The 24,415-nt window shown below is 38.8% G+C and overlaps 1 protein-coding gene across 4 annotated transcripts in view; it reads right to left on the reverse strand.

Moving 5' to 3' along the window:
• LOC116067770 (ephrin type-A receptor 6-like) overlaps positions 1–24,415 on the reverse strand; it is a 69,421-nt gene that overhangs the window by 23,073 nt on the left and 21,933 nt on the right. For 3 of the 4 annotated variants that reach the window (XM_031324342.2, XM_031324343.2, XM_031324345.2), the window contains exons 3-8: positions 18,853–18,981; positions 17,352–17,501; positions 17,088–17,249; positions 16,728–16,956; positions 1,621–1,776; positions 251–601 (exon numbers count right to left, since the gene is read on the reverse strand). In XM_031324342.2, coding sequence (XP_031180202.1) covers positions 251–601; positions 1,621–1,776; positions 16,728–16,956; positions 17,088–17,249; positions 17,352–17,501; positions 18,853–18,981 — 1,177 coding nt within the window. Of the gene's footprint in view, positions 1–250; positions 602–1,620; positions 1,777–2,105; positions 2,240–16,727; positions 16,957–17,087; positions 17,250–17,351; positions 17,502–18,852; positions 18,982–24,415 lie in introns of those variants that run through there. The other variant, XM_031324344.2, reaches the window with a different exon arrangement.

The following is a 24,415-nucleotide window of genomic DNA, read 5'->3' on the forward strand; positions in this document are numbered from 1 at the left end:
ACAATCTAAAATGTTTGCAATTAATTGTCTGTCGATGGATCAATTAATTAATCCACTATCTGTTCAAGCACTCATGAAATGAGTAATTAATTATAAATTGTATCCAAGTCAAGAACATCAATAAAAGTCAATTATATAATTCTGTTGGAGGTACATCTGCTTGTCGTCATTACCACAGTTGGATCTGCACACAGTAAATCAAACAGAACTGTAAAGTAGCACTGACGTGAACAAGAGCTCTGCAACTCACCAGCTTGGTGTGTGTTGACGGTAACATTCGCCAGCGAGCGTGCAGACACCCCGAGCCCAGTGACGCCATTCGCAGCCTCCACGTGGAAGGTGTAGGTGGCGTGCATTGCAAAATCTAGTATTGCCACAGAGGTACCAGTCAGACCAAGTGGCCTTGGGATGAATCGCAGGTCTGGCTCACATGGTTCACACTGTGTCACACCACTGTCTCCGTCTCTTCCATCACAGCGCTGACACAGGATGTTATAAGTGATGTCCTCCCTGCCACCTGTGTCACTAGGAGGCATCCACTGCAAGAAGAGAGCCGTGTCATTGATCAATGAGACCAGGTTCCTGGGAGCCGACGGAGTCCCTGAAGAGAGAGAAAAGGTACTGAGATTACTCATTGATAACTCACTAATATCTTTGTCAGGTATTTTAAAGAAAACGGCTTGTACAAATATAGCATAACACATATAGAGGGATTTGGTTGTTGTCTGATTGAATTAAAGGTTAGACAAAATAATCTATGATCACTGGTGCCAATTCAGACTGTAGACCTCTTGGGAGAGCCACTATGAGTGTCTACGGTTTACTGAAAAATGATGAAATGAGCAGAAATAAGATCTTACTTGTGGCATACTACTGTGTAAAAATGCATGTTTGTATGTAAGTATCACTATTAAGTATAACAGCTAATACACCACTCATCTGACCTTGAGGATGAAGCTAAAGTGGGCACATGATCACCAAAATCTGTCAATTAAATGGCCCTTTAGCAGCAAGTGAGCATAATTTGAATCTGTAGTGTGTGTGTGTGTGTGTGTGTGTGTGTGTGTGTGTGTGTGTGTGTGTGTGGATGTGTGTAGGTACTGTGTGTGTAGGTGTGTGGGTGGGTGGTTGGCTTTCAAGTTATTCTGCAATATTTTATTCCAACAGCCTATGTGTCAATTTCCTGGATTGTACACAGATTTTTATCATTTTTTTTTAAAACTGTACAATGTCTGGTTTGGCAAAGTGATCAGAACTGAAGTTGCAAGTGTGCCTTTGAATATCTGTTTGTAGGCATGTGGGTGGTAAGCTTTCAGAGTGCCCTACGTGTTTCATTCCAGTATGCTACTTGTCAATTTCATGGATGCTACGTCATAATTTCTCATGCTATGAATGAAGTACTTCATAACAGATGTTTTTTTCAAAATTGAGATAGGGAGGAATAAAGTAATGCTGGCATATATCTAAATTTAGCTCAATCATATTGCTAAAAAAAAGACCAGATTCATGGGGGAAAGAAAGATGGCACAACAGACTAAAATAAATGACAGACATGCGAACAGAAACTATGAATGTCCCAGCTAAAAGAGAGAGTTTGTCTTTTGTAACTGCTCTACTAACTTGTACAAGCCATGGTAGAGGAGTCTTTGATAGCTCTGTAGAAGCCTTTGTCACAGTGGCAGATGGTGGCAGCCTGGTCATGGCTGGAGCTATGTGGAGGACACCTGGAGCATATAGTGTTCCCTGCATATGCCTTGAAGAAGCCAGGCTTACAAGCTGGAGAAAAGGATAGGGGAGAAAAAAGCCAGTTAGACAAGTTCATCATGCAATTGCATTTCCATAAGCACACATACATTTAATTACTTTTCCAGCTGCTCTCCTCACCTGTGGTCTGACCTTATTTTTGAGGTACTATGGATCACTGTCATCTATTAATTACTAAGCCACATGCTTATGGTGCTGTCCATTGTCCAGTCTAACAGATGGCACACACCTGTAATACCCCTTTTCTCCCACAACACACACATACCGGTATTTTAAAATAAACACATACAAACAGCTCATAGGTGCTGGCAGACGTGGAAGCACCCCATTTTTGACAATACCTGTATTTCTTGAGGTAGCCTATTATTTGTCAAGTTAACAGAATAGCAGATGTTCATGGGTTTCCTGTTAAGATCCAAAAGTCAACAAGAATTTTAGAAACGTTACCTAAAAAATTAAGACTAATACACTTTACAGAGCTAACACTAACACTTTCGACTAATCCCTCATTGAAAAAAGACACAAATCACTTTACTTACAAATTACTTGACAGGAGATAAATAACCATAACTTTTTAACATGTCCCTGTTCAACAGTTCTAATAGGAAATTGTGGGGGAAAGTATACTGTATAAATTAAGCTATGGAAAATACTCTAGAGCCCATTTGTTTTAATCAGCAGGTTTAATAAAGTCCCCACTCCCAGATTTCCTTGAATACAGACAGATGAAAGTGAAGATTGTGTTGTTTGTCTGCCAGGTTAAAAAATAGCTATTACCATACAAATAATGTATTATGAAAATGTAATTATAGCTGTCTTTCAGTCTAAAACCTCCATCCACTTACCTGGTCTATTCTGCTGACCTAAGTATTCTTTAGTTTTCCGTCCTTACCCTGGTTCACTTTCCTACCTCATTACTTCCTCCAGTTCTCTCCCGTTTTAACTTTCCATTTATTTTTTCCATCAATTCAACCAACGCCTTTCCTTATCTTTCCAAATTTTTTCTCTAACTGTTTTGCCCTGCCACAGTTCTCACCTTTTCTTGATTCCCCCCCCCCCCCCTCTTTTTTCCAATATTTTTCCTTTTCCCATCTCTCCTCCTGCTGTCCTCTCCTTCTCTCTTTACCTTAAAGCTTATCAGAAGATGGCAAAACCATTGCAGATTGCCTCCTTTTCCCCAGAGTTATCTCAGCAGAGAAAAATAAAGCACTACTAATGTGATTAAAAAATCTGGGGATAATTGTATTGCGGAGTGATTTGTATGAGAAGTGTGGGTGCATGGATAATAATTTCAAAGTTATCAAATAAATATGCCAGCTATAAGACAAACTATGTAATGATAGAGAAAAATTTTACTCATTTGGAAATTCAATTAAGACTGCATGGCAGCCAGCCAGAAGGATTTTATGATTTCAGCCTTTTTAATATTTTCCCCACAATTACATAAGTAGGGAGCCACATTTCTTTCTTTTCTTTCTCACATCATCAGCGACAGACCATATTACATACGTGTGTTATTGTCTGATGCTTTATTGCCTTCATTGAGAAACATTGCTACTATAATCCTTCTGTTTATATTAGCCCTTTTTATTGTACAGTGATAAGTTGCATATTGTCTGGCATGAATGATGTCCAGCTGCTACCCAGAATCTGGTACTGTACCCACGACTCCTTGTAAAAGATTATTGTTACAGAGTGGATTATCCTGGTGAAATAAAGTAAATTGAAAGTAAATTGAATCAAATTGCTCCTGGTTACGGTGGCCCTGAAGTGCAAATCACCACAGCAATTAGAGAAACGCAACAACAAATCATAAAACACAATGGCAAATAGGAAAACACAACAGAAAAAATGAAAACACAACAGCAAATATGAAAACAAAACGGCAAATAAGAAAACACGACAGCAAATAGGAAAACACGACAGCAAATATGAAAACACAACGGCAAATATGAAAACACGACAGCAAATATGAAAACACGACAGCAAATATGAAAACACGACAGCAAATAGGAAAACACGACGGCAAATATGAAAACACGACAGCAAATAGGAAAACACGACAGCAAATATGAAAACACGACGGCAAATAGGAAAACACGACGGCAAATATGAAAACACGACGGCAAATATGAAAACACGACGGCAAATATGAAAACACGACGGCAAATAGGAAAACACGACGGCAAATAGGAAAACACGACGGCAAATAGGAAAACACGACGGCAAATATGAAAACACGACGGCAAATAGGAAAACACGACGGCAAATAGGAAAACACGACGGCAAATATGAAAACACGACAGCAAATAGGAAAACACGACAGCAAATATGAAAACACGACGGCAAATATGAAAACACGACAGCAAATAGGAAAACACAATGGCAAATATGAAAACACGACAGCAAATATGAAAACACGACAGCAAATATGAAAACACGACAGCAAATAGGAAAACACGACGGCAAATATGAAAACACGACAGCAAATATGAAAACACGACAGCAAATATGAAAACACTTCAACAAATCACAAAACACAACGGCATTAACTTCTACCGGAAAAGGTAGGGCCTATCTAGTAGAGGACGGACCCTCCTGATTGGACAGACGCACTGTCTGTCTTTTGACAGGAAGGAGAGGTGAAAAAATAAAAGTGCCTCACTGTCTATGCTTTTAACAGACGGACTAGCCGTTTCTCATTTCAAAACACTGGACGAAATGGATGTGGAACTATGAACTGTGCTGTTGGTGAATCGGCGTCAGTCTGCTTGCAGGAGGAGAATATTCTGTCAGGAACTTTGCTCGCAACGTGCAAAGGTAGGTAACGTTACCGACACCGATAGGCTTTAATGTAAGCAATAGTCGTTTTGTCTTATTTATCCCATGTCAATAAATTAAAAACTCATGGGAGTTCATGTTTGTACAGTAGTCATAACACTTACCGGTAAGGAGAATTGCAGTAGCTAACCGTTTACATTAGCTTGTAGTTTACTGCATGTATGCAACATTAGCTCATTGTCCAGTAGCTTCTAGCTTTCAGACAAATGCAGTGCAAAATATGATCAGCAACTACAAGGTAAACGCTACCAGCTAATGAGCTACCACAGGCAGTATGATATGCATTAAACTGCAAGTGAGAAAGGGTAAATAGTACTGTAAACACACAAGCTACAAGGCTACAACCAACATATGAAAAGTCATAATACCTCCATTGATAAACACCCACTAATACAGTAAAGGTAGGTGTAAGTGTGTTAAATGGTCAACAGTTGTCAGTTAAGACCATGATGACCACTACACAGTTACATGAAGTACCTTCATGTTTCAGTATGCTTAAATATACTTGTGATACAATTCTAATCTTACCAGGACAGGTTGGATAACTACTGGACTAACCTAATCTTACCAGGACAGGTTGGATAACTACTGGACTAACCTAATCTTACCAGGACAGGTTGGATAACTACTGGACTAACCTAATCTTACCAGGACAGGTTGGATAACTACTGGACTAACCTAATCTTTCTCCTTCTGTCTGCAGTCCGGAAGCAACACCATCATCGGGAGCTGAGTCTGATCGCCGCTTCATGTTGAATATACTTGTGTACAGTATATAGTAATGTTTGAATAAATGTTATAATAAAGATACACGTTTCATTAATGTCTTTTTAGAGCTTGTATACCTAACTAGTTATTAAAACAGGTAGCATCTGAATATAATTACTCAGTTAGAAGTTTCCTGTGTCCAGGTCATAATTTGATGGAAAAATAAACATTGAAAAACAGTTTATATTATATACACACCCAAAAACTTAAAAGACACAGACAAACTAGTTAATTTAATGCATTTATTTTTTGAATGGCAATCTCTAATATAGCAAATAATCTATTCAACATCTCTTTTTGGCCTCTGTCTCCCTGCTTGTCTTTTGCTTTCCCTCTCCTCCTCATCTCTCCCTTCTGGTGACGCTAGTGCAGCCACGACGCTGAAGTTGGCATCCGATTCGCAGCTTCTGATTTGGCAGTTAAGGGGAACTTAAAACAGTTTTTTAACCTCTTACTGTATTGAATGAGTGTTAGTCATTAAGGTACATTTATAATTATGTCTAAAACACACTTTTAGATTTGTGAAAGCTTTATTGTCTTTATGAGAACACAATAAGTTTTTTTTCACATATAAACCACATTAGACTAGGTCTAGATCCACCTAGACTTGTCAAATCTGGACTACATTATCCCAGAGAGGCTAAGGAGTCTTAAAAACACAGTTTGGGATTTGTGAAAGCTTTATTCTATTTGTGAAAATGCCATAAAGGGAGATTTTACTGTTTTTTGCATATGTAGACCACATTGGACCAAGTCCACATCCAAAACCACAATACCTAAACTTGTCAAAACTGGACAAGAATTAACTCACTCTCTCCATGTCATTTATTATATCCATGAGCAGGTCTTCCCCTGTACTTGTGTAAACACGGTAACGCAAACTTGGTAATCTACAGTGGGCAATACAGCACCGTAAAGAAAAGACCTTTACGACAGCAGGTGTGGTGAAAATACTACCACTTTTGTCCAAAGTGGCCGCTAGAATTAACACAAACTGAAAGTTACATATAGCCACTTTAAGTCATAGAAAAAAATGTCTTCATGAATATACTGTGGAACTGCTGTGGACCTATCTCTGACAGCAACACATTTAGGATGCATTTGATCCTGTCAGAAGACACCATGGTGCACACTTTATCAGAGAGTGTGTCACAGCTGTCGAGGAAGTTTGACAGGTATTTCACAATCCTGTCCAGCTGGGTTTCATCATCAAAGAAGATCGGGACCCAGCGTTCCCCAGAAGTGGGGTTGCTCCTCACCTGAGACAATGGCCTATGAAGTATGAATTAAAAAAAATCTTAATAAATACTCAGTCCTGCCTCTTTTTCTGAGGAAAGGTGAGAAAACAACACTTATGTTGAAGGAGAAGGATTTGAAGAGTAAATTAAACCACTGGCAAATCTATGACGATATTTGGATTGATTTCCAAAAGGTAAAAATAACTTTTTCTACTTTTCTTTTGAAGTGAGAAGGAAGACCTGCTCATGGATATAAGAAATGACATGGAGAGACGTGGACTTGTACGTTGAATGTCAATTAGCAAAGGCCATGCTGTGGCAATAAAATAAAACAGTTTATTTAGCCTCTCTGGGATAATTTAGTCCTGATTTGACAAGTCTTAAGTATTGTGGTTTTGGATCTGGACCTGGTCCAATGTAGTCTATATGTGAAAAATACAGTAAAATATCCCTTTATTGCATTTTCACAAATAGAATAAAGCTTTCACAAATCTCAAACTGTGTTTTTAAGAATCCTTAGACTCTCTGGGATAATTTAGTCCTGATTTGACAAGTTTAGAAAAACGGTGAAATCTCCCTTTATTGTGTTCTCATAAAGACAATAAAGCTTTCACAAATCTAAAAGTGTGTTTTAGACATAATTAATAATTTACCTTAATGACTAACACTCATTCAATACAGTAAGAGGTTCAAAAAACGGAGGATCAGTCACTTAGCAATGTAAATTATGTTTCCCTGCTGAATCGGACAGTTTTAAGTTCCCCTTAAATTTCCCCTTAACTGCCGAATCAGAAGCTGCGAATCGGATGCCAACTTCAGCGTTGTAGTGCAGCCTCCATTTGTTCCTTAGTCCCTGTTAAAAGACAGCAAACACAAGAAAAAGATCTTTACCATTATAAATGCTATAACGGAATGTTATACTTGTTACATGGGAAACTACTCATACATTTTAGCTTTCATTTAACGTTGCTAGTGAAGTTAACAAGGTGCAGCTTTACCTCCAATCCTGCAGCTACAACTGATAAACAAACCAATTTCTAAATCTCTGCTAACATTACGCATATACAGTAACGGCTTACAAAAAGAGATGAAAATGCCACCGGACATTAAACTTTACGAACACAAATGGCATAAAAGACAGCAACACAGCTAGCTAGCTAACAGCCATGTTAAATGATAGGTTCAGTTAGCTTAACGTTAGCTCGAGGTGTATCTACCTAATTATAATAGCAATTTGTACCAGCATTAATGCGTAACACTTGACATTGATGTAACACATTAACGGTGATAACAAATGTACGGCAAACACTAAATATACTTACATTTAAATGTTAATTGTGCCATCAGCGATGCCGCTCCAACTCCCACTTAGGTCCGCCATTGTTGTTTTTTTAACGAGCCGGCAAAGCCGCGCGCATAGGATTGTGGGTTATTTTGGAGCGCGAAAGACAGACAGTGCGTCTGTCCAATCAGGAGGGTCCGTCCACTGCTAGATAGGCCCTACCTTTTCCGGTAGAAGTTAATGCCGTTGTGTTTTGTGATTTATTGAAGTGTTTTCCTATTTGCTGTTGTGTTTTCATATTTGCTGTCGTGTTTTCATATTTGCCGTCGTGTTTTCCTATTTGCCGTCGTGTTTTCCTATTTGCCATCGTGTTTTCCTATTTGCAGTCGTATTTTTCTATTTGCTGTCGTGTTTTCCTATTTGCTGTCGTGTTTTCCTATTTGCTGTTGTGTTTTCCTATTTGCTGTCGTGTTTTTCTATTTGCAGTCGTGTTTTCCTATTTGCTGTCGTGTTTTCATATTTGCTGTCGTGTTTTCCTATTTGCTGTTGTGTTTTCCTATTTGCTGTCGTGTTTTCCTATTTGCTGTCGTGTTTTCCTATTTGCTGTCGTGTTTTCATATTTGCTGTCGTGTTTTCATATTCGCTGTTGTGTTTTCATATTCGCTGTCGTGTTTTCATATTCGTTGTCGTGTTTTCATATTTGCCGTCGTGTTTTCATATTTGCCGTTTTGTTTTCCTATTTGCCGTCGTGTTTTCCTATTTGCTGTCGTGTTTTCATATTTGCCGTCGCGTTTTTCTTATTGCTGTTGTGATTTGCACTTCAGGGCCACCGTACCTGGTACTTCTATTCATGCAGTAATGGACCTTCAGATTCAATTAATTCAGTAGTTGTAGATACACTAAATCCCTAAGATTATTATGCGGATTAACTAATGCAGTATCTTTAGTATCTACATGTTTACGAGACCTGTAGGAGAGTACTGGTTGAATAAGGATAAGACTTTCTACCTCAGGCTAGATTGTTGTTATGTGAGTCTCCCCGAGGCTCGAAACGTGTTAAGAGTATGTTCAGTTATACCATCAATGGTTCAGTTGTTCATTCAGCTATTATTACAATTAATTTGGTATCGGCCGATGTTCGCCTCGTTGACTGCCATCGGCCTATCGCCAAATAAGATATCATTCACCAATGGCCGATGTTTATGTGTTGTTTTTTTGCAGACTCGGACAATAGTCCGCTAGCATATGCTGCTACTACAGCTGTTGATTCAGGAAAAAAGACACTGACTGCAGGGTTCAATGTTAAGGTATTTTTTCACCTGTCCGGTCGGTCAAGTGAAAAAAAATTCTACTTGCCCAAAGTCAATTTTTACTGGCCCCTATACACGTTGTTTTGTGTTAGTGGTTATCAAATAAAGACAAAGACTCAAGTAAATTGTTATTTTTTATCTTAATTTACAATGTTCACCATGAACAGTGGCATACTGTGGATTAGTTAAAGTTCATACTGAAAGTGGAGGCTATTGCTTAAAAAAACTTATCAAATCAAATTGCAATAATTAACTTAGCGGAGAGACAGTGGTTTCTATCTGTAATTTGTTTGACCGCATACATTTTTAGGTACCCTTATTTCTACTAGGCTATGTCATAGAGTTTGAGATGGAATATTTGTTATTTTTCAGTTTTTAAACCTACTATAACTGCAAATGAGATGTGTTTTATCCAAAAAATAATCATGTAAAGAACTTTTAACAGCACTTGAAAAACATCAATAACGTTTATTAAAAGACCTGTAAATCATTGTGGAACTGTTAGCATTCAACAAGCATGGGTTGAAGAGAACGATAACGTAATTTATAATAAAATGACAGTGTTTCCTCTAGGATTTCTTTTAGCACTTGGGGTGCACTAGTAGCTAGTCTCGCTTTGCCAGATTCTCGCGAAAATACATGCATCCGGCGAAATTTCCTGCATCACCGGAGCAATCCCGGAAGTGGAACGTCGAGGATGTAGACTAACTAGTAGCTACACTACAGGTCCTTACCATTACATTCCAGGATATCGTGCCCTTTCTCTCACAGAAAGAGTTCTATTTTCAGTCTATTTTACTACTGTGAGTCCATTCAGTTGGAAAGATATCACACATAGCTAATGAACAATTCCACATAACACATTTTGCAATGTGCATCTCAGATCACATTTTCAATCACTGTGACCACTATTTCGTCCAACAAACAGCCCAAAAGTTAAATATATTCAATATAACATTATATAAAAACAGAGAAAATCAGCAAATCCTCACATTTGAGAAGGTGAAACCAGCAAATATTTGACATTTTTGCTTGCGTACACCACTTAACGATTATTGGATAATCAAAGTCATTGCCAATTCATTTTCTGTTGGACAACTAATCAATTAGTTGACTAATTGTCAATTTGCTTTCTACATGTTATTATCTTCTATGTTGCTTAGCTAAATTTCCTTGAAACACAGTGGTCAAAGGTCATTACAGTATATTTTTTTTAGCAATGGTCAGTGGTTTTGAATGGGAGAGAAAATAAGAGATGACGTGCAAGTTAGAGATGAGCGAAAATGAAAAATGCAAGAAGGAAAGAGATGCAAGGAAAAAACAATCTGCATAAACAGGTGGACAGAATTGAGTATAAAGATATGTAAAAGGGATGACACAAAAGATTGACACGCAGACAGAAATCCTCGCCAAAATCGCATTGCTGCTTAGCTCTAATGGGAAGAGTAATTTGTCACCCAGCTTCCAATTTTTGAGGCATCTCAGTCACTTGGATATTACTTTCCTCCTATGCTGAGCTCCAGCCAAAGGCAACAAACACAGATTCATTTGAATTTCCAGCGGCTCCCTGCTCTGGGATTCGCTGGAAAGATCACCACCAAAAAGCAATTACAATACTCATACCACTATTCCTATCAAATTTTGAAAACATCCCCTACACATATATGCACACACAGGCACATAATGAGATCCAATTTGTACACTATCAGTTGTTTGGCTTTTTTGTCTTGGAACACATTCTTTTTCATGAAAGGAACAATATTGGCACAAAATGCATATTCCCATTCGGAGCAAATACTACACAGAAAACATACAACAATAATGCAGACACAGTATGTTTCACTAGTTATTAGCTTTAGGGCCAAAACTAACAATTATTTTTTTATTACTATCAATTATTATGGCAATTATGGTTGTTTTATTCATCCAACAGTCCAAAACCCAAAGATATTCAATCTACTATATCGCAAATGAAATAAGCAAATCTTAACAATTGAGAAGCAGGAAGCAGTAGGCTAAATGTTTGGCATTTTTGCTTGAAAAAGTATTAATGGAATTTCACAAATATTGTCTATTCATTTTGTAATTTTGTTGCAGCTTTAAATAACTTTACAGTCTTTTTTTGATGAGATATGGCATGCTATCAGTCTAGATGACATGGTATGGCGCCATAGTTTCTCTTTTGATAATGTTTAATCCTATTTAGCAGTGATTCTAACATTCTAGTTCCTAACAGAACGAGTGACTAAAATCAAACTCTTTTTACCTAAACCTGAATTCATAAATGTTTTGGCCACCTCAGGGTAGCGCACCAAGCTGTACACAAGATTCTAATATTATCAACTTTACACGCAGCAGATACAGAGCTATAGTAGCATTCGTTTGGAGTCGAGTTTGTGCCCAAAATGCATTCACTTTGTAGCTCTGTATTTGTGTCCACCAACTACTAAGGGAAACATTTGGCTCTTTAGCTGCTAAATGCTCCACTGTGTTTACCAATAGTTTATAACTTTGTCTGAGTGGTGGTGGTAGTGTATAGTGGGTTTCTAGAGCGTTTTTGCTTAAAATAGCTGCCTGCCTGCTGACAACAATGCTGATAAGGGTAGTATGTGAATCAGAACAGTAAAGTTGCGGTCTGGAAAACAGACAATGTGCTAGAAGATGCTGCACAGCTCTGTAGAGCTGAGAGGAACTGCAGAGTCGGGGGGTAATTGTCTGTGGGTACGTCACTGCAAGTGATCCCCTTTTAAATTATACAGTAATTTGATCCATGGAATATACTGATCAGAGCAACTTAAAAAAGACTTGTTTTTAAAACACCTTGCAGTGATTAAACTTTAGCTTCAGGTCAAGAGTAGCACCTAAGGATGCTTTTGATTTGAGTTTAGATAACCTACAGGGGCTCGGTCAAAGGAAGTTCATCAACTGCACATTTGCAGGAAAGGAATGACGTGCCAACTAAGAGATTTTGAGTTGTTTGGGTGTGTAGTTGGACGTTTTCTCTTGGCTTTACGTTGTCAGAAACAGATGGAGCCAGAGACTATGTTTACTCTGTACTCTCAGCTTTGATATGCAGATATGAAGTTCACAGAGAATGAGTGATGCTCTAGTCTGGCTGAGCTGCGTTAAAGGCCAGAGTAAACACAGTCCTTAATGGACAGAAGAGGGGCTCAGATACAACTAAGATAATGTATTAATCTCCTCATTTTCCTAATCCACTTTACCTAAATTCAAGGTCACAAGTTTATACTTTTTCTGCCTGATCAATCCCATGTCTTGAGACAGCAGAGGTCATCAGTGACCAAGCTAATGTTTATCTTTATTGGAGAACTCTCGACATGGATGGATCGTGGGTACCGGAGGTGTTAGCTGCAAAACCGATCATTCAGAAGGTTTTGTTAAAACCTAAATATTTGAATATGGAAGATTTGCCAGCTATTGAATGTAATCACTTAGCTTACTAGTGGGTTTTTGGTCTTGTCTGCATATTTATTCTGATTCAAATACAATTCAAAAAGACGTCTCTACTGGCTTTGCCCACTGTCTCCTTTTGAATATGATGGTGTGACGAAAGGATGTGGAACAAATAGCATTAGCACTATGATGTTGTCTTATCTAGGTCATGATATAACCAGCCTATCTCTGAGTAATCCTCTTGTGGCTGACACTGAATGAAAGGAATGGAATAATAAAGCACTCGATTGAGATGTCAAAACAGTCTGGCAGAATGCTATTGGGGTGGAAAGCAGGGTTTGATAAGCGCTGATGCCTTTGTTTAGGCAGCTGGGAGGGAAAGATGGACGTGTTAGCGCAGAGCTCTGCTTATATTTGGGAGCGTTGGGGTTTCACCTATTCTCTCTCTCTCTCTCTCTCTTTCTCGCGCACACTCGCTCTCCCCCTCTTTTGCTCTTTCCCCATGCTGCCTCTCAGACAGCTTTGATCACAGCACCCTTTGAAGCAGTGTTCCAAAACGAAACTGAGGAGAAAGCAGAAGTCACCGCAAGTTCATGCCTAAACTTCCTGTAACTACTTGCAAAGTGCACGTCTTCATCACAGCACAAGCTTTGCAAGACCTATGGAAATTATTGATAGGAAAAAAGAATGGGCCGTAATTCATTAAAGCCATAAATCATTCATTGCAAGACCATAATGCGTTGTTACTATTGATCATCTCTTCTAACCTAATGTTAATGAGTTTGAAGATGCCGTTTGAGAATTGCACAGCACATCAAACTCGATAGACATTACCTGACATTTCTGAACCCGGATGTACTGTAGCTCCTGCACATCAAAACAATAGCATAGCAGTATCTCTGGTTTCCTTTACATTTCCTTTGATTTCCTTGTCCTTTATCCAGGATGCTCCAACAGTATTTCAGAGTAGAGTGAATCTTAAAGAAAAAGCCATTTTGGGAAATATACTTGTTTTCTTTTAGAGACCGTGAGATGATAAGTTCAGTGCAGTGCAGAGATAACTCTGAGAAAGAGTTAAGAAAAGACTTGACACAAGGGGAAACTGCGAGTCTAGCTCTGTCAAAAGGGAAAATACACTGTAGGCCTCATAACAGTTTTTAGGTTTTATAACTTGTATTTTGCTGGCATTGTACATACAGTAAGTACGTTAGTAAGCTTATTACCGTTACAGGGACTGTATTCTATGTAGTAACTGGCTACAACAATTACATAGGTAATTATGTACAACTTTGTATCACAACCCTTGTCAGCATTCTCTTTAATTCATCTTAATACCAGTATGGCCGTTGCCTGTGCATAAGTGATGATGTGAACTCTGTTTTAAATCATTATTGTGGTTGTTCACATTTTTCTGTAGTTGCTTGTAGTTTGTAACTCATTTTTTTCTATTATTATTATTATTCCGATACCACATGAATGCAGCACTAATACAAATAAGCTTGTTGTGTCTCTTGTGAATATCCCTGAAGTCAGTTCTGCCAGTTGGGCAGCAGGATGATGTGAGATAGATCTGTCAATTGTCAGAGATTTTGCCATATCGTTTATACCGAGATAGCTGTCCTTTTATTATCTCTAGCTGTATTAGACCTTTGTGGACAGTGTTGCAAATTTAAGAGCAAGACTGGTTTATGGCAATATATATATATATATATATATATATATAATTAAAATATTTAATCGTAATTAATCGCATAATTGTCCATAGTTAACTCGCGATTAATCATAAATTAATCGCAATCCTGCCTGGTTATTTAATCCATGCGGTTTCTAAATAGATTTTCAAGGAAATATAATATCACAATATATATCAATAATGCAATATAAAAATACATTACACTTCTACAGTCAACTAGAGGTGTCTGACAACTTTGGTTTGTTAGTTCGAAGAACAACTAGATTATCTCCAGAGGCTGTACCCCACCACCATAACTCCCATCTTTCAGAGCAGGAGGGAGCAGGCGGCCATTCAGCTGGTCAAAGAGATGATACGCGCACCGCATCTACTCCATGATTAGCCTCCACAGACAAGAGCAGCAAATACAAACAGACTGCTATGGAGCAGTAACAATTTTACACACGTCCAGTGCAGAACAAACCCAGCAACCCTTCCTGCAAAAGAAGGTTAGCTGAAGTCTTTGGTTTTTTTTTATTTTTTATCTTGTTTAGTGAGGTTGTGTTGTATATTGTCTTTTCATGGGATTTTTTTCTAATGCCTGGTTGTATGTTAGTGTATTGATTGTTGATTGTGATTGTTTTTGTGAATGTTTACGTGTACAGTGTAAATGTATAGGTGCATGTGTGGATATAGATAAACATATAGTTTCTATATATTTATGATGTACAATCATGTACAGATATATATATATATATATATATATATATATATATATATATATATATATATATATATAGCTATCTATTTAATCTAAACTCTCTCTCAACATTGAGTGCATATGACTGTATAAATAGACCAACACACATAGTGTTCTAAGTGCCAAGTGGGTTACTGCTACATGAGTTACTGACCCATTCACTGTAACGGCTGCCAAGATCCCCTACTGTTGCAACCACAGTTCAATCAAGAAAAACAACTACTATCAACTAAAGGAGAGGAACAGAGAGAATATAGATGTAGGACATATATACGAGAGACACCGTGAGCGTGCTGCTCCTAAACTACAGTCTCATCAATAATCTCTCCTGACAGGCTTCTGTGTTGTTTAACTACATCTTTGAGATGATTGAGAGAGAGAGGGAGAGAGAAAGGATAAATAAGAAGCAGATAAAAGAGAAGAAGATGAAAAGAAAATGTACACCCGCAGAGCAAATAAAGGAGATATTACAGCCTGTCCTATATATCAGCTGTACTAATGACTGTTGGAGTTCTCTCTAAGTAACCACATCACCACAGGGATACTTCATGAATTTCACCCCAACCAGCTGAGACTTCTGTAAGTCTGCAAAATTTAGCAAGTAACACAAGATGCACTTCAATTGTAATCATGCAGTGTGGCTCCATTTAGCACCTGCCTTAATTACAACAGTAAGTCTGAGCTTCGTAAATGAAAGAGAGGGTTGGGAGAGTTTTAAAAAAGACGAGGTGCCAGCTAAATTAGCTGTGAAACTAACAAATGAAGGCAATTAGCCAACTAGCCCCCAGTCTGTCTGCACAGTCTAATTGAGAAACCAGGCCAAAGACTATCTGGAACAACTCAACAGTTTCTTTAACTTTTTTCTTAATCTGTTTTGCTGACAACAGACCATATTTAGGTTATGCTGATATGACTAATTCAAGAGGAGGTGTCCAAGAAAAGCCTTTTACAGAAGCTTTGTGGTATTTATGAAAGTTTTTAGATTTGAGACCGTTTATGTAAATGTTGTGTGGGTGAATGTTTACATTTATCTACCACAGCATGATATTTATCAAGGAAACAACAGACATATAAACAGCAGAAACCCCAAAACAGCTTGAGATTACAAGACATTACTTTCCCATTTGAACCAAATAATTGATAGAAATTAAAGTTTCTCATGAGAGCCAAAGTAGTGATTTTGTGAAATGTCAGGCAATCCTTGGTGACGTACGCTGATATCTTCTTATTCATTGTTTAGGATCTCATAGCAGAAAATGATGGTGATGAGAGATAGCAAGTAAGAATTCAAGGGGAAGAATGAAGAGAGAGCAAATAAAGGGACACAGAGGAGAAAGAAGGGGGGGGGGTGTAAGTGAAGCATAAAAAAGTGGACAAGAGAGAAGAGAAGATGATGAGGGGGACGTGGAGCTGTGAAGATATGAAGATAGATGTGGATGGAGAGGATCAGACAAGGATGCAGGGTGTTAGACTGAGAGGAGGGAATAGCAGTTCTGTAAACTCAAACTCCAGCAGATGACTGGGGAGGCCCTAGAGATCTGTTAATATAATGCACTGCCTTCTCTTCCTTTCCCTTCTCCCCATTTCTTTCTTATCATTTGATTCCTTCCCTGTATCTCCAGCTTTAGTATACTGTTAGTGTTCTGCTCTAAAATGAGTATACAAACACACTTCTTACCCCGACAGTAGCCATCCATCTCCTCGTGGCCAATACTACAGACACAGCGTCCCAGTGGTACCAGCCAGTCTCCATCAGCACCACAGTACAATTTGGGTGTGTCCCTCTCTTCTGCATTCTCCACACATGCACCCCTTACTTCAACCAGAGAGGATGAGTCCATATGTGGAACAGTGTTAGGAAATGCTGCCAGGTTCCTTAAAGTCGATGGGCAGCGTTTGTAGAACACCTTGTGTGAAAGGGGAAAACAGGAAGTTGAAGTACTGCCAGTCTTGTGAAAGGAATATAGTTACAACATAAAATACAAGTTCATGGCTGTAATTCACGCAAACATAAGTCGCACCACCTCTGTTCACTGACCTTGACAGACACAAGAGCAATACAAGCTCCCACATCCTGGAAGGCCAAGTAGAAGCCATTCTGTGTCACTGGTCCCACCTCCCTGACCTCGGTATTGAGACGAAGAACACGATCTCCAAGATCTGTCTGTGTAAAACTCTCATCTGCCGCTATGGTATCCACCTTTAAAGCCAACATACACTTGTTAGCACAGTTCACGGTTACTGAATCCGACCAGAAGCGCAACAGAGAACCCTTTTTCGTGATACTGCTTAGATAACCAACCTTGGCATAGTCAGAAGGCCTAAACCGGGCCCCTTCTGAGAGCGGTTCTTCTGTCTGCAGGTAAAAGAGGTTGAACGTTTCCTTACAGGTACCAGACACCCAAGGAATGGAGTTGCAGTCTCTCAGTGTGAAACGTAGCTCCACATATACCTGAGTTGAAATATAGATAAATAATTAAATTATCACAAGCTCATTAGACATTACAAATGCAGGGGTGTTAAAGGGGCTGTACTCGATATTCACAACATTAATATGGCAGCAAACAACTATTTGTTATGTAAAGATATAGCGGAGTAATGGCGTCCCGAGCAGAGAATGAGGTCACACTTTCTCTGTGTGTTGTGTTACTGTGTGTGCCTTGTGCGTCTGTATCAGACGGCGAGGGCTGTGACAAAGCGCCTAAACGAGTTAGGGAATTGTGTGTCAGAGCCGTGTGGAGGCAATGCCAGACCACTTTTTTCAGAATATCGAGTACAGCCCCTTTAAACAATTTGCAGTCGGGTCTACATATTGCCTAGTCTCGCATTGCCAGACCATCTTCCACAGCGCTGCGGAGGAGGGTCTGGCTAGTCCACACAGCATTCCGGGATGACATAAAAACATGCTTCGGTTTATTGGCATTTCTTTAAAGCAATCACAATCGTCATGGGCGGCGCTAAGCGCCAGACAGAGCCACGGTGTCGCTGCAAAATAGCCTCGGGAGGAAACTTGTTTTGGTGGAACGTATGTTCAAAAGTTGTTTTTGTTGTGCAACAGAAAACTCAGATTGGACAGATAGTCTAGCTAGCTGTATGGATTTACCCTGCAGAGATCTGAGGAGCAGTTAACCATAGTCCTCATAAATCCACCGGAGTTTAAAATTCTAACACAAAGAAAGCAAAAGGTAACGGACATCTGGGCCGAAAAGACTGACATCCGGCGGAATATCCGACGGCACTCTAGCAATCCCAGAAGTAGAACGTCGTGGATATAGACTACATATTGCCTGACCCATGCCAGGCTTTTTGTTTACGTATACAAAAATTAATTCAGTGCAAGCATCAGAGCAGTTAATAGAAAGTAATTAAAAAACAAGACAGCATATAATTGCATACAAGCAATAGTAAAAAGAATAAAATGCAACCCATGACAACGGTTTGATAAAATGTAATTTGAAAATCTGATATGGTTGCATCAACCCAGCCAGATTAGTTGGGTCTTCAGGAGTTTGATACAGCTCTGTTTTAGACTGAGCAGCACTCCAGTCAATGTGTAAAGAAGAAATCCTGCACCATCTTTGATTTATCATGGACTGTTCTGTATTAAAAATCAACCAGTCTCTATCAGAGTGAAGTCGTGGTTTTTTGTTACTTTACATCTGCCTGCCATTTTTTTTTCTCATATGTTGACACTTTCCCAACCTTGAGGCAATATCACAACCAGGCCCTACTTCAAGACTACTTCATTTAATTCAAATTTCTGGTACAGTGTGTCTGAGGAAGTGTTGTGATGTGGTCCAGACCCTCTGTGCAGCCTGCCGCTGAATCCATCCAGACCTTAGCCAGTTGTTCTGGTTTGGCTCCATTACGTGGCAAACCTGGAAGGTGTGAATAGGTCGGTTCTGCTCATCCATCTCTGTGATAGCGTCCCACTGTAAACATATGAGAAGAAAATACTGTATGGATGTGTTATGTAAATAACAATTGCCATATAGCAAGCAGAGTATTTAGTCAGTTACTCTATTGCCTACAATCCAAAAAATCGTCTTTGGCTCTACCACTTACAGCATCAAAAAAGAGACCTACAAACAGATTATGAATATCAATTTAATTCAATCTTTAATTTGTTAGATGACACAAGTAGTTTTAAACTACAGACATTTGCACAGAAAGGGTATGACTAGAGATGCACCGATTACAATTTTCTAGGCTTATTCCAATTTCCAATTCTGTTATTGAATTTGACCAGCCGATACCGATTTCAGCCGATTCCGATTTCATTTTTTCTAACCACTTTACAGCACACACAAATATTTATTTTCTATCTTTTCTTTAATAGAACATTTTACATTTTGCATAGAACATAGACCATTTTTTGAACAGATAATCGATTGCTATAAAATAGAACTATATAAATTACTCCTGGTGTGAGAAATTCACACACATCTAAGTGAAATGTTATGGAAGAACCATTTCCTTCTTTTCACATCCAATATCCAACTAAAAAAATGTGATATATTTAGCAAACTAAACTTCTGTATGAAAACAGGGAAAACAGGTAATGGCAATACAATAATATACAGTGTTGGGCAAGTTACTGAAAATTAGTAATTAGTTACAGTTACTAGTTACTTCTTTTAAAAGTAATTGAATTACTTTACCAATTACTGTATATCAAAAGTAATTAGTTACTAGGGAAAGTAACTTTTAAGTTACTTTTATGTCTGCTTTTTAAATGTAAATATGAACAGTACTGAACAGTCTAACACAATAAACATCATTTTTAGACCTATTTATTGTAATCAACAGGGCAACAGGCCTTCAAATCAAGCAGTAGTACAAACGTCCCTTTTAATACTTGAAACGAAATAACAACTGTCTCAGTCATTTAACTGTGTTTTTTTTACCACATTAGGCCCAATGAAATAAAAGAAGTGGCCTACAGTATACCTAGCAATCTATTTATCTCTCTTAATCTATAATCTCTGTCTGGCTTATCGGCTGCACTGCAGTCCATGTAAAATCTAGCTTTGGTTGTTTGCATGGAGTGGCGCCTTCAGCATCCGTGGGGCTGGGGTCTTTCGCTACTAGCTTTGTCGAAGCGTGTCGCTTCAACAGGTGCTTCATAAGATTTGAATTGCTACTGTTAGATGTGGATAGGTTATTTACACCTGCACATTTATATATTTGACAACTCACCACTACATTTTTGTCTTTAATTTCGATGACCGAAAAAGTAATGTCTGTCATATACGGTAGTTAAAATGTGCCTGCGTATATACTGTGATATATACGGTAGCACCCAAAACGTGTGTGTCACTGCTCTCTTGTTACTTGAATCGGGAGTTCAGAGTAAAGAAGACTAAATGATAAACCGCCATCCTTCGTTCGTTATCATTTTACAATGTCCATACTTCCAGGAGAGAAAGCTCATTATATCTTCACTATCGGCCATGCTGTGGTTTAATGCTCATTGTTCGATTGGTGTATCATTGAGCCACCATAAGGTCCTGCGACGTTAGATCAGAAGCAGCTAAAGTAGGCCTATCTGTCTTCTTGTCTGCAAGCGTTCATTTTTCACAAAAGAGAGTAACATGAGTAACAAACTCATTTAAATTTCAGTAATTGTAATTGCGGAGGATAACTATTATACTACTACTAATACTAACTACTACTATAACATCTATCCTATGCAACATTTTCATATCAAGAATCTAAACTGTTTAGTTTGCTGGTGAATTTGCTAAAAATGTTTCTGTTTGACATGTATGCAAGACCGTCCTACTGGCATTACTAGATCATTTGGGTGAACTGACCCTTTAAGACAACAATAATTTGTGGATTGGTGTGAGTGACCGGGCTTGGCTGTATGTATTATATTAGTATGTAGTAGGCTGCAGATTAGAAGCAAATATATTAATATGGATACTATGTTGGGAGCTTACATTACATGCACCCAGGAATGAACTGGTTGCAGAGCTGCTCCATAACGTGTTAAACCTGTGCACTCTCTATTGCATGTAGTAAAAATTAATTTCTATAGAAACATGACGTTTGAGAGACATTGGGTTAGTTTCACCAGTGTTTTCAAGCTGTTGCATCAGCCAGACTCTCTCATTTATCTGCTTCGCTTTAACGGTGTGATGATCAGAGCTTCAAAAGCCCTAATGTATATTGCAGACCTTCTTTCTCACAACTCCTGTAGTAACAAATGGGCGGGCAGCTGAGATTCTGTCAGTTACGCAGCTGGACATAATTATATGTCTCAAGAGCACAAGATAGTTGGGAGAACTTGTTACTCCCTTGTGAACTTGTGAACTCATTATCCTTTTATTAGACTTTATAGTATAATCAAAGCTAAGGTTAAACCAACCATTGAACACTGCAAGTCACTTCTTGTTTGGCTACGCCTCTACAGTATTTCAGTAAAATTAATATAACCAATGCTTTTTTCTCACCAGCTCACCCTTTACTCTCTGTGCCCCGCAGCTGCCTTTTCCAAGCAACCGCGAGACACAGAGCTCCAGAGAGCTGAGGATATAAGAGCAGGCAGCACCGGAAAAAAAAAAGACACATCACTGACAGTATGATAATAATCCAAAACACACAATTCACTCTCAGTGGTTTCTGTGGCATGAGAAATACTTTGACTGAGTTTGAGTTTTGCTCACAGTTGAGTAGGCGGTCCTTAATGGGGCCCAGGACACAGACACGTATACACTGCTAAAAGAATGTGGCCAAATGGTCTGAGCTGTTCATTTGTGATTGGATCACTCAGATCACATTTTAATACCAGATGGAAATGGGGTCACAGAGACCAAACCTAATGGTGCATATGTTTCTTTCTCGTTAACAAGTCTTGATATTACGAGTTGAGTTGTTGAAGGATCACTCAAATGCTCCATTAACCACATGATGGTGCACAATTGATTATGGGACACTGAGGGCGGTAAAGGCTACATGAGTTGTGTCCTCCTAATGTGGGCAAAAGAAGGCTACATATCTCGACCACATTCGGAGAAACCCTCGAAATGCGACAGGTCATGTCTGGAAATGCTGTCTTTACAGGATCCATATCCTGAATTTGGACAGAGCTACTAAAAAGATTTTCACTGAAAGGGTGTATTCAGTAAAAGATTTCCGCATAGGATGTACCCTTTCTCTGGAAGCCTGCTCTCTTCCAGTCTTCAAGACGCAGAGGACGGAAGTTTTCTCCATGATTGCAGACTATCAGACATTTCCAGGTCCACAGAATGGAGCATGCAGGACGTGAGAAAGCATAAGTACAGTAGCTAAATGGAAAGCACTCTGCAACTGCTTATTGATTTGACTGTCCACCTGTTGGTACCTACATTATGTAATTCTGTAGTCATGATATCTGCAACATGGGGTGTTCAATAGGAGAAAATTGTCCAAAGCTGCTGTGTTGAATGTGATATACATACTTTTTCATTTTAAAATAATACACACACTGTGGCTGCACAGTCCTTAATGATTAATATCTTAAATGTGTTACACAAAGAGAGACCCAATGAAGGTAGATGACAGACAGAGAGTTGAGTCCTAGAGGAAATTGAAACAACTGAGGTAGAGTGTTCTCAAATATTAATTTCTAAATAACACTCTAACCTTGACTGGAGCGTACAAAAGCAATTAATCTAATATTAATTAAGCTATCTAAATTAGCTCAATGTAACACCCGGGGGCTAAATGATTAATCAATCATAAGCACTTCCTCTTTCATTTGGAACTTCAGCCAGACAATAATGCTGTGCCTGTGCTTTGTTAAAGGAGAATTTTGATATTTTTCAACCTGGACCCTATATTGCCTTTAATTTGTGTGTAAGTGACTAATGTGAACAAAAATCTTGGAAATACATCTGATAGTTGTGAAGATATTTCTGATTGGACCAATGTGGTTGACCGAGTGACAGACCGACATTGCCATTTCTAGAGCCGGGCCGCTAGCATGGCTAAAATTCAAACGTTCATTCTGTGTTCACTCAAGTGAGAAGATGACAGACTGTAAGACTGCAAGGCCTATCCATTGCTTTGTCATTTCTGAGATTTTCTGCTAGTGTATAAAAGTGGAAATGCTTCAGAAGTCAGAAAGGAATTGTACCTTTAAGCAAGACTTACACACTTCAAAGGAGTTTCTTCAACATATACACTCTATTTGGTCATTTCAGTGCCCTTCTTACAGACCGAAAACAGAAGCTCAGTATCTTTAAAGAAAGCAGGCTTTCTGGTTTGCATAAGATCAGCATTAAGTAATTGCAGCTCCATTATGCATACAAACAAGAGAAAATGGTAATTTGTCACTCTGTGTGCCTTAGTGTTCTAAAATGCCCTCTTGGGATGTGGCATGGTTCAGAGCAGAGAAAACAAATGCACACCCAGAGTTTGAAAGATGAGCTGCAGCCCACACTCTCTGAGGCAATCAGATATGCACCTACTAATCACTCTGCCTATTAGCCCCAAGCTTAGCAGACTGTAGCAGACAGAAACCAGGTTTTGATTACAAGGTGTACAACTATAATTAATGTATTGAACTGACACTGGACACTGGGTGGTGATGGCGCAGTGGATGTGACACATGCCTTTGGTGTGAGAGACCGGGGTTCGATTCCCACTGCGATACATCAACCAATGTGTCCCTAAGCATGACACTTAACCCATAGTTGCTCCAAAGGTGACCTCTGACATATATAGCAACTGTAAGTCGCTTTGGATAAAAGTGTTAGCTAAATGACATGTAATGTAACACTAATAGTGCGATATGAGAGTGCAATACCAGGTTTTCTGAAACTGGCCCATGAAAAAGGCTCACTGTTGAGTTGGAGGCTGACCCTGTGATGAATTACTGAAGATTTTGCAAACTACGGATAATGCAAAAATGTCCTCACCTAATTCAAAAAGCAATTAAAACACTTAATATCAACAAAATTACACTCACACTACAATAATACCTACACCTATGAAGTGGCCTATTGGCTTTTGCAAAGGGTTAGAGTTAGGGTTAACAAAGTTTGCAACACAGTAGTTAATTAGTACGGTGTCTGCAAACAGAGGAAGATGCTTAGAAGATGATCCTTCATGTGAGTCTTACCCTTTAGACTTGAAGTGGACAGACACATAGCAGCTGCTCAGTTTACACAAGTTCCCTATGGCAGCCCTATTAATGTATTGGAGCTGTGCTGAGGGGTTTGGTACTCGTGGCTGCAGGGATTTCTCGTATGTAGCATCCTTAAGAGTGGAAAATTATTATGTGGGCTGCATGTATGCAAACATACAGTACACTTGTGTTGTTCGGAGACATTTGCTTGGCTAATTCTTTTATGCTTGTACTAATGAGAACACATTTTT

Source organism: Sander lucioperca, chromosome 3, assembly GCF_008315115.2.
Source record: "Sander lucioperca isolate FBNREF2018 chromosome 3, SLUC_FBN_1.2, whole genome shotgun sequence".
NCBI lineage: Eukaryota > Metazoa > Chordata > Actinopteri > Perciformes > Percidae > Sander > Sander lucioperca.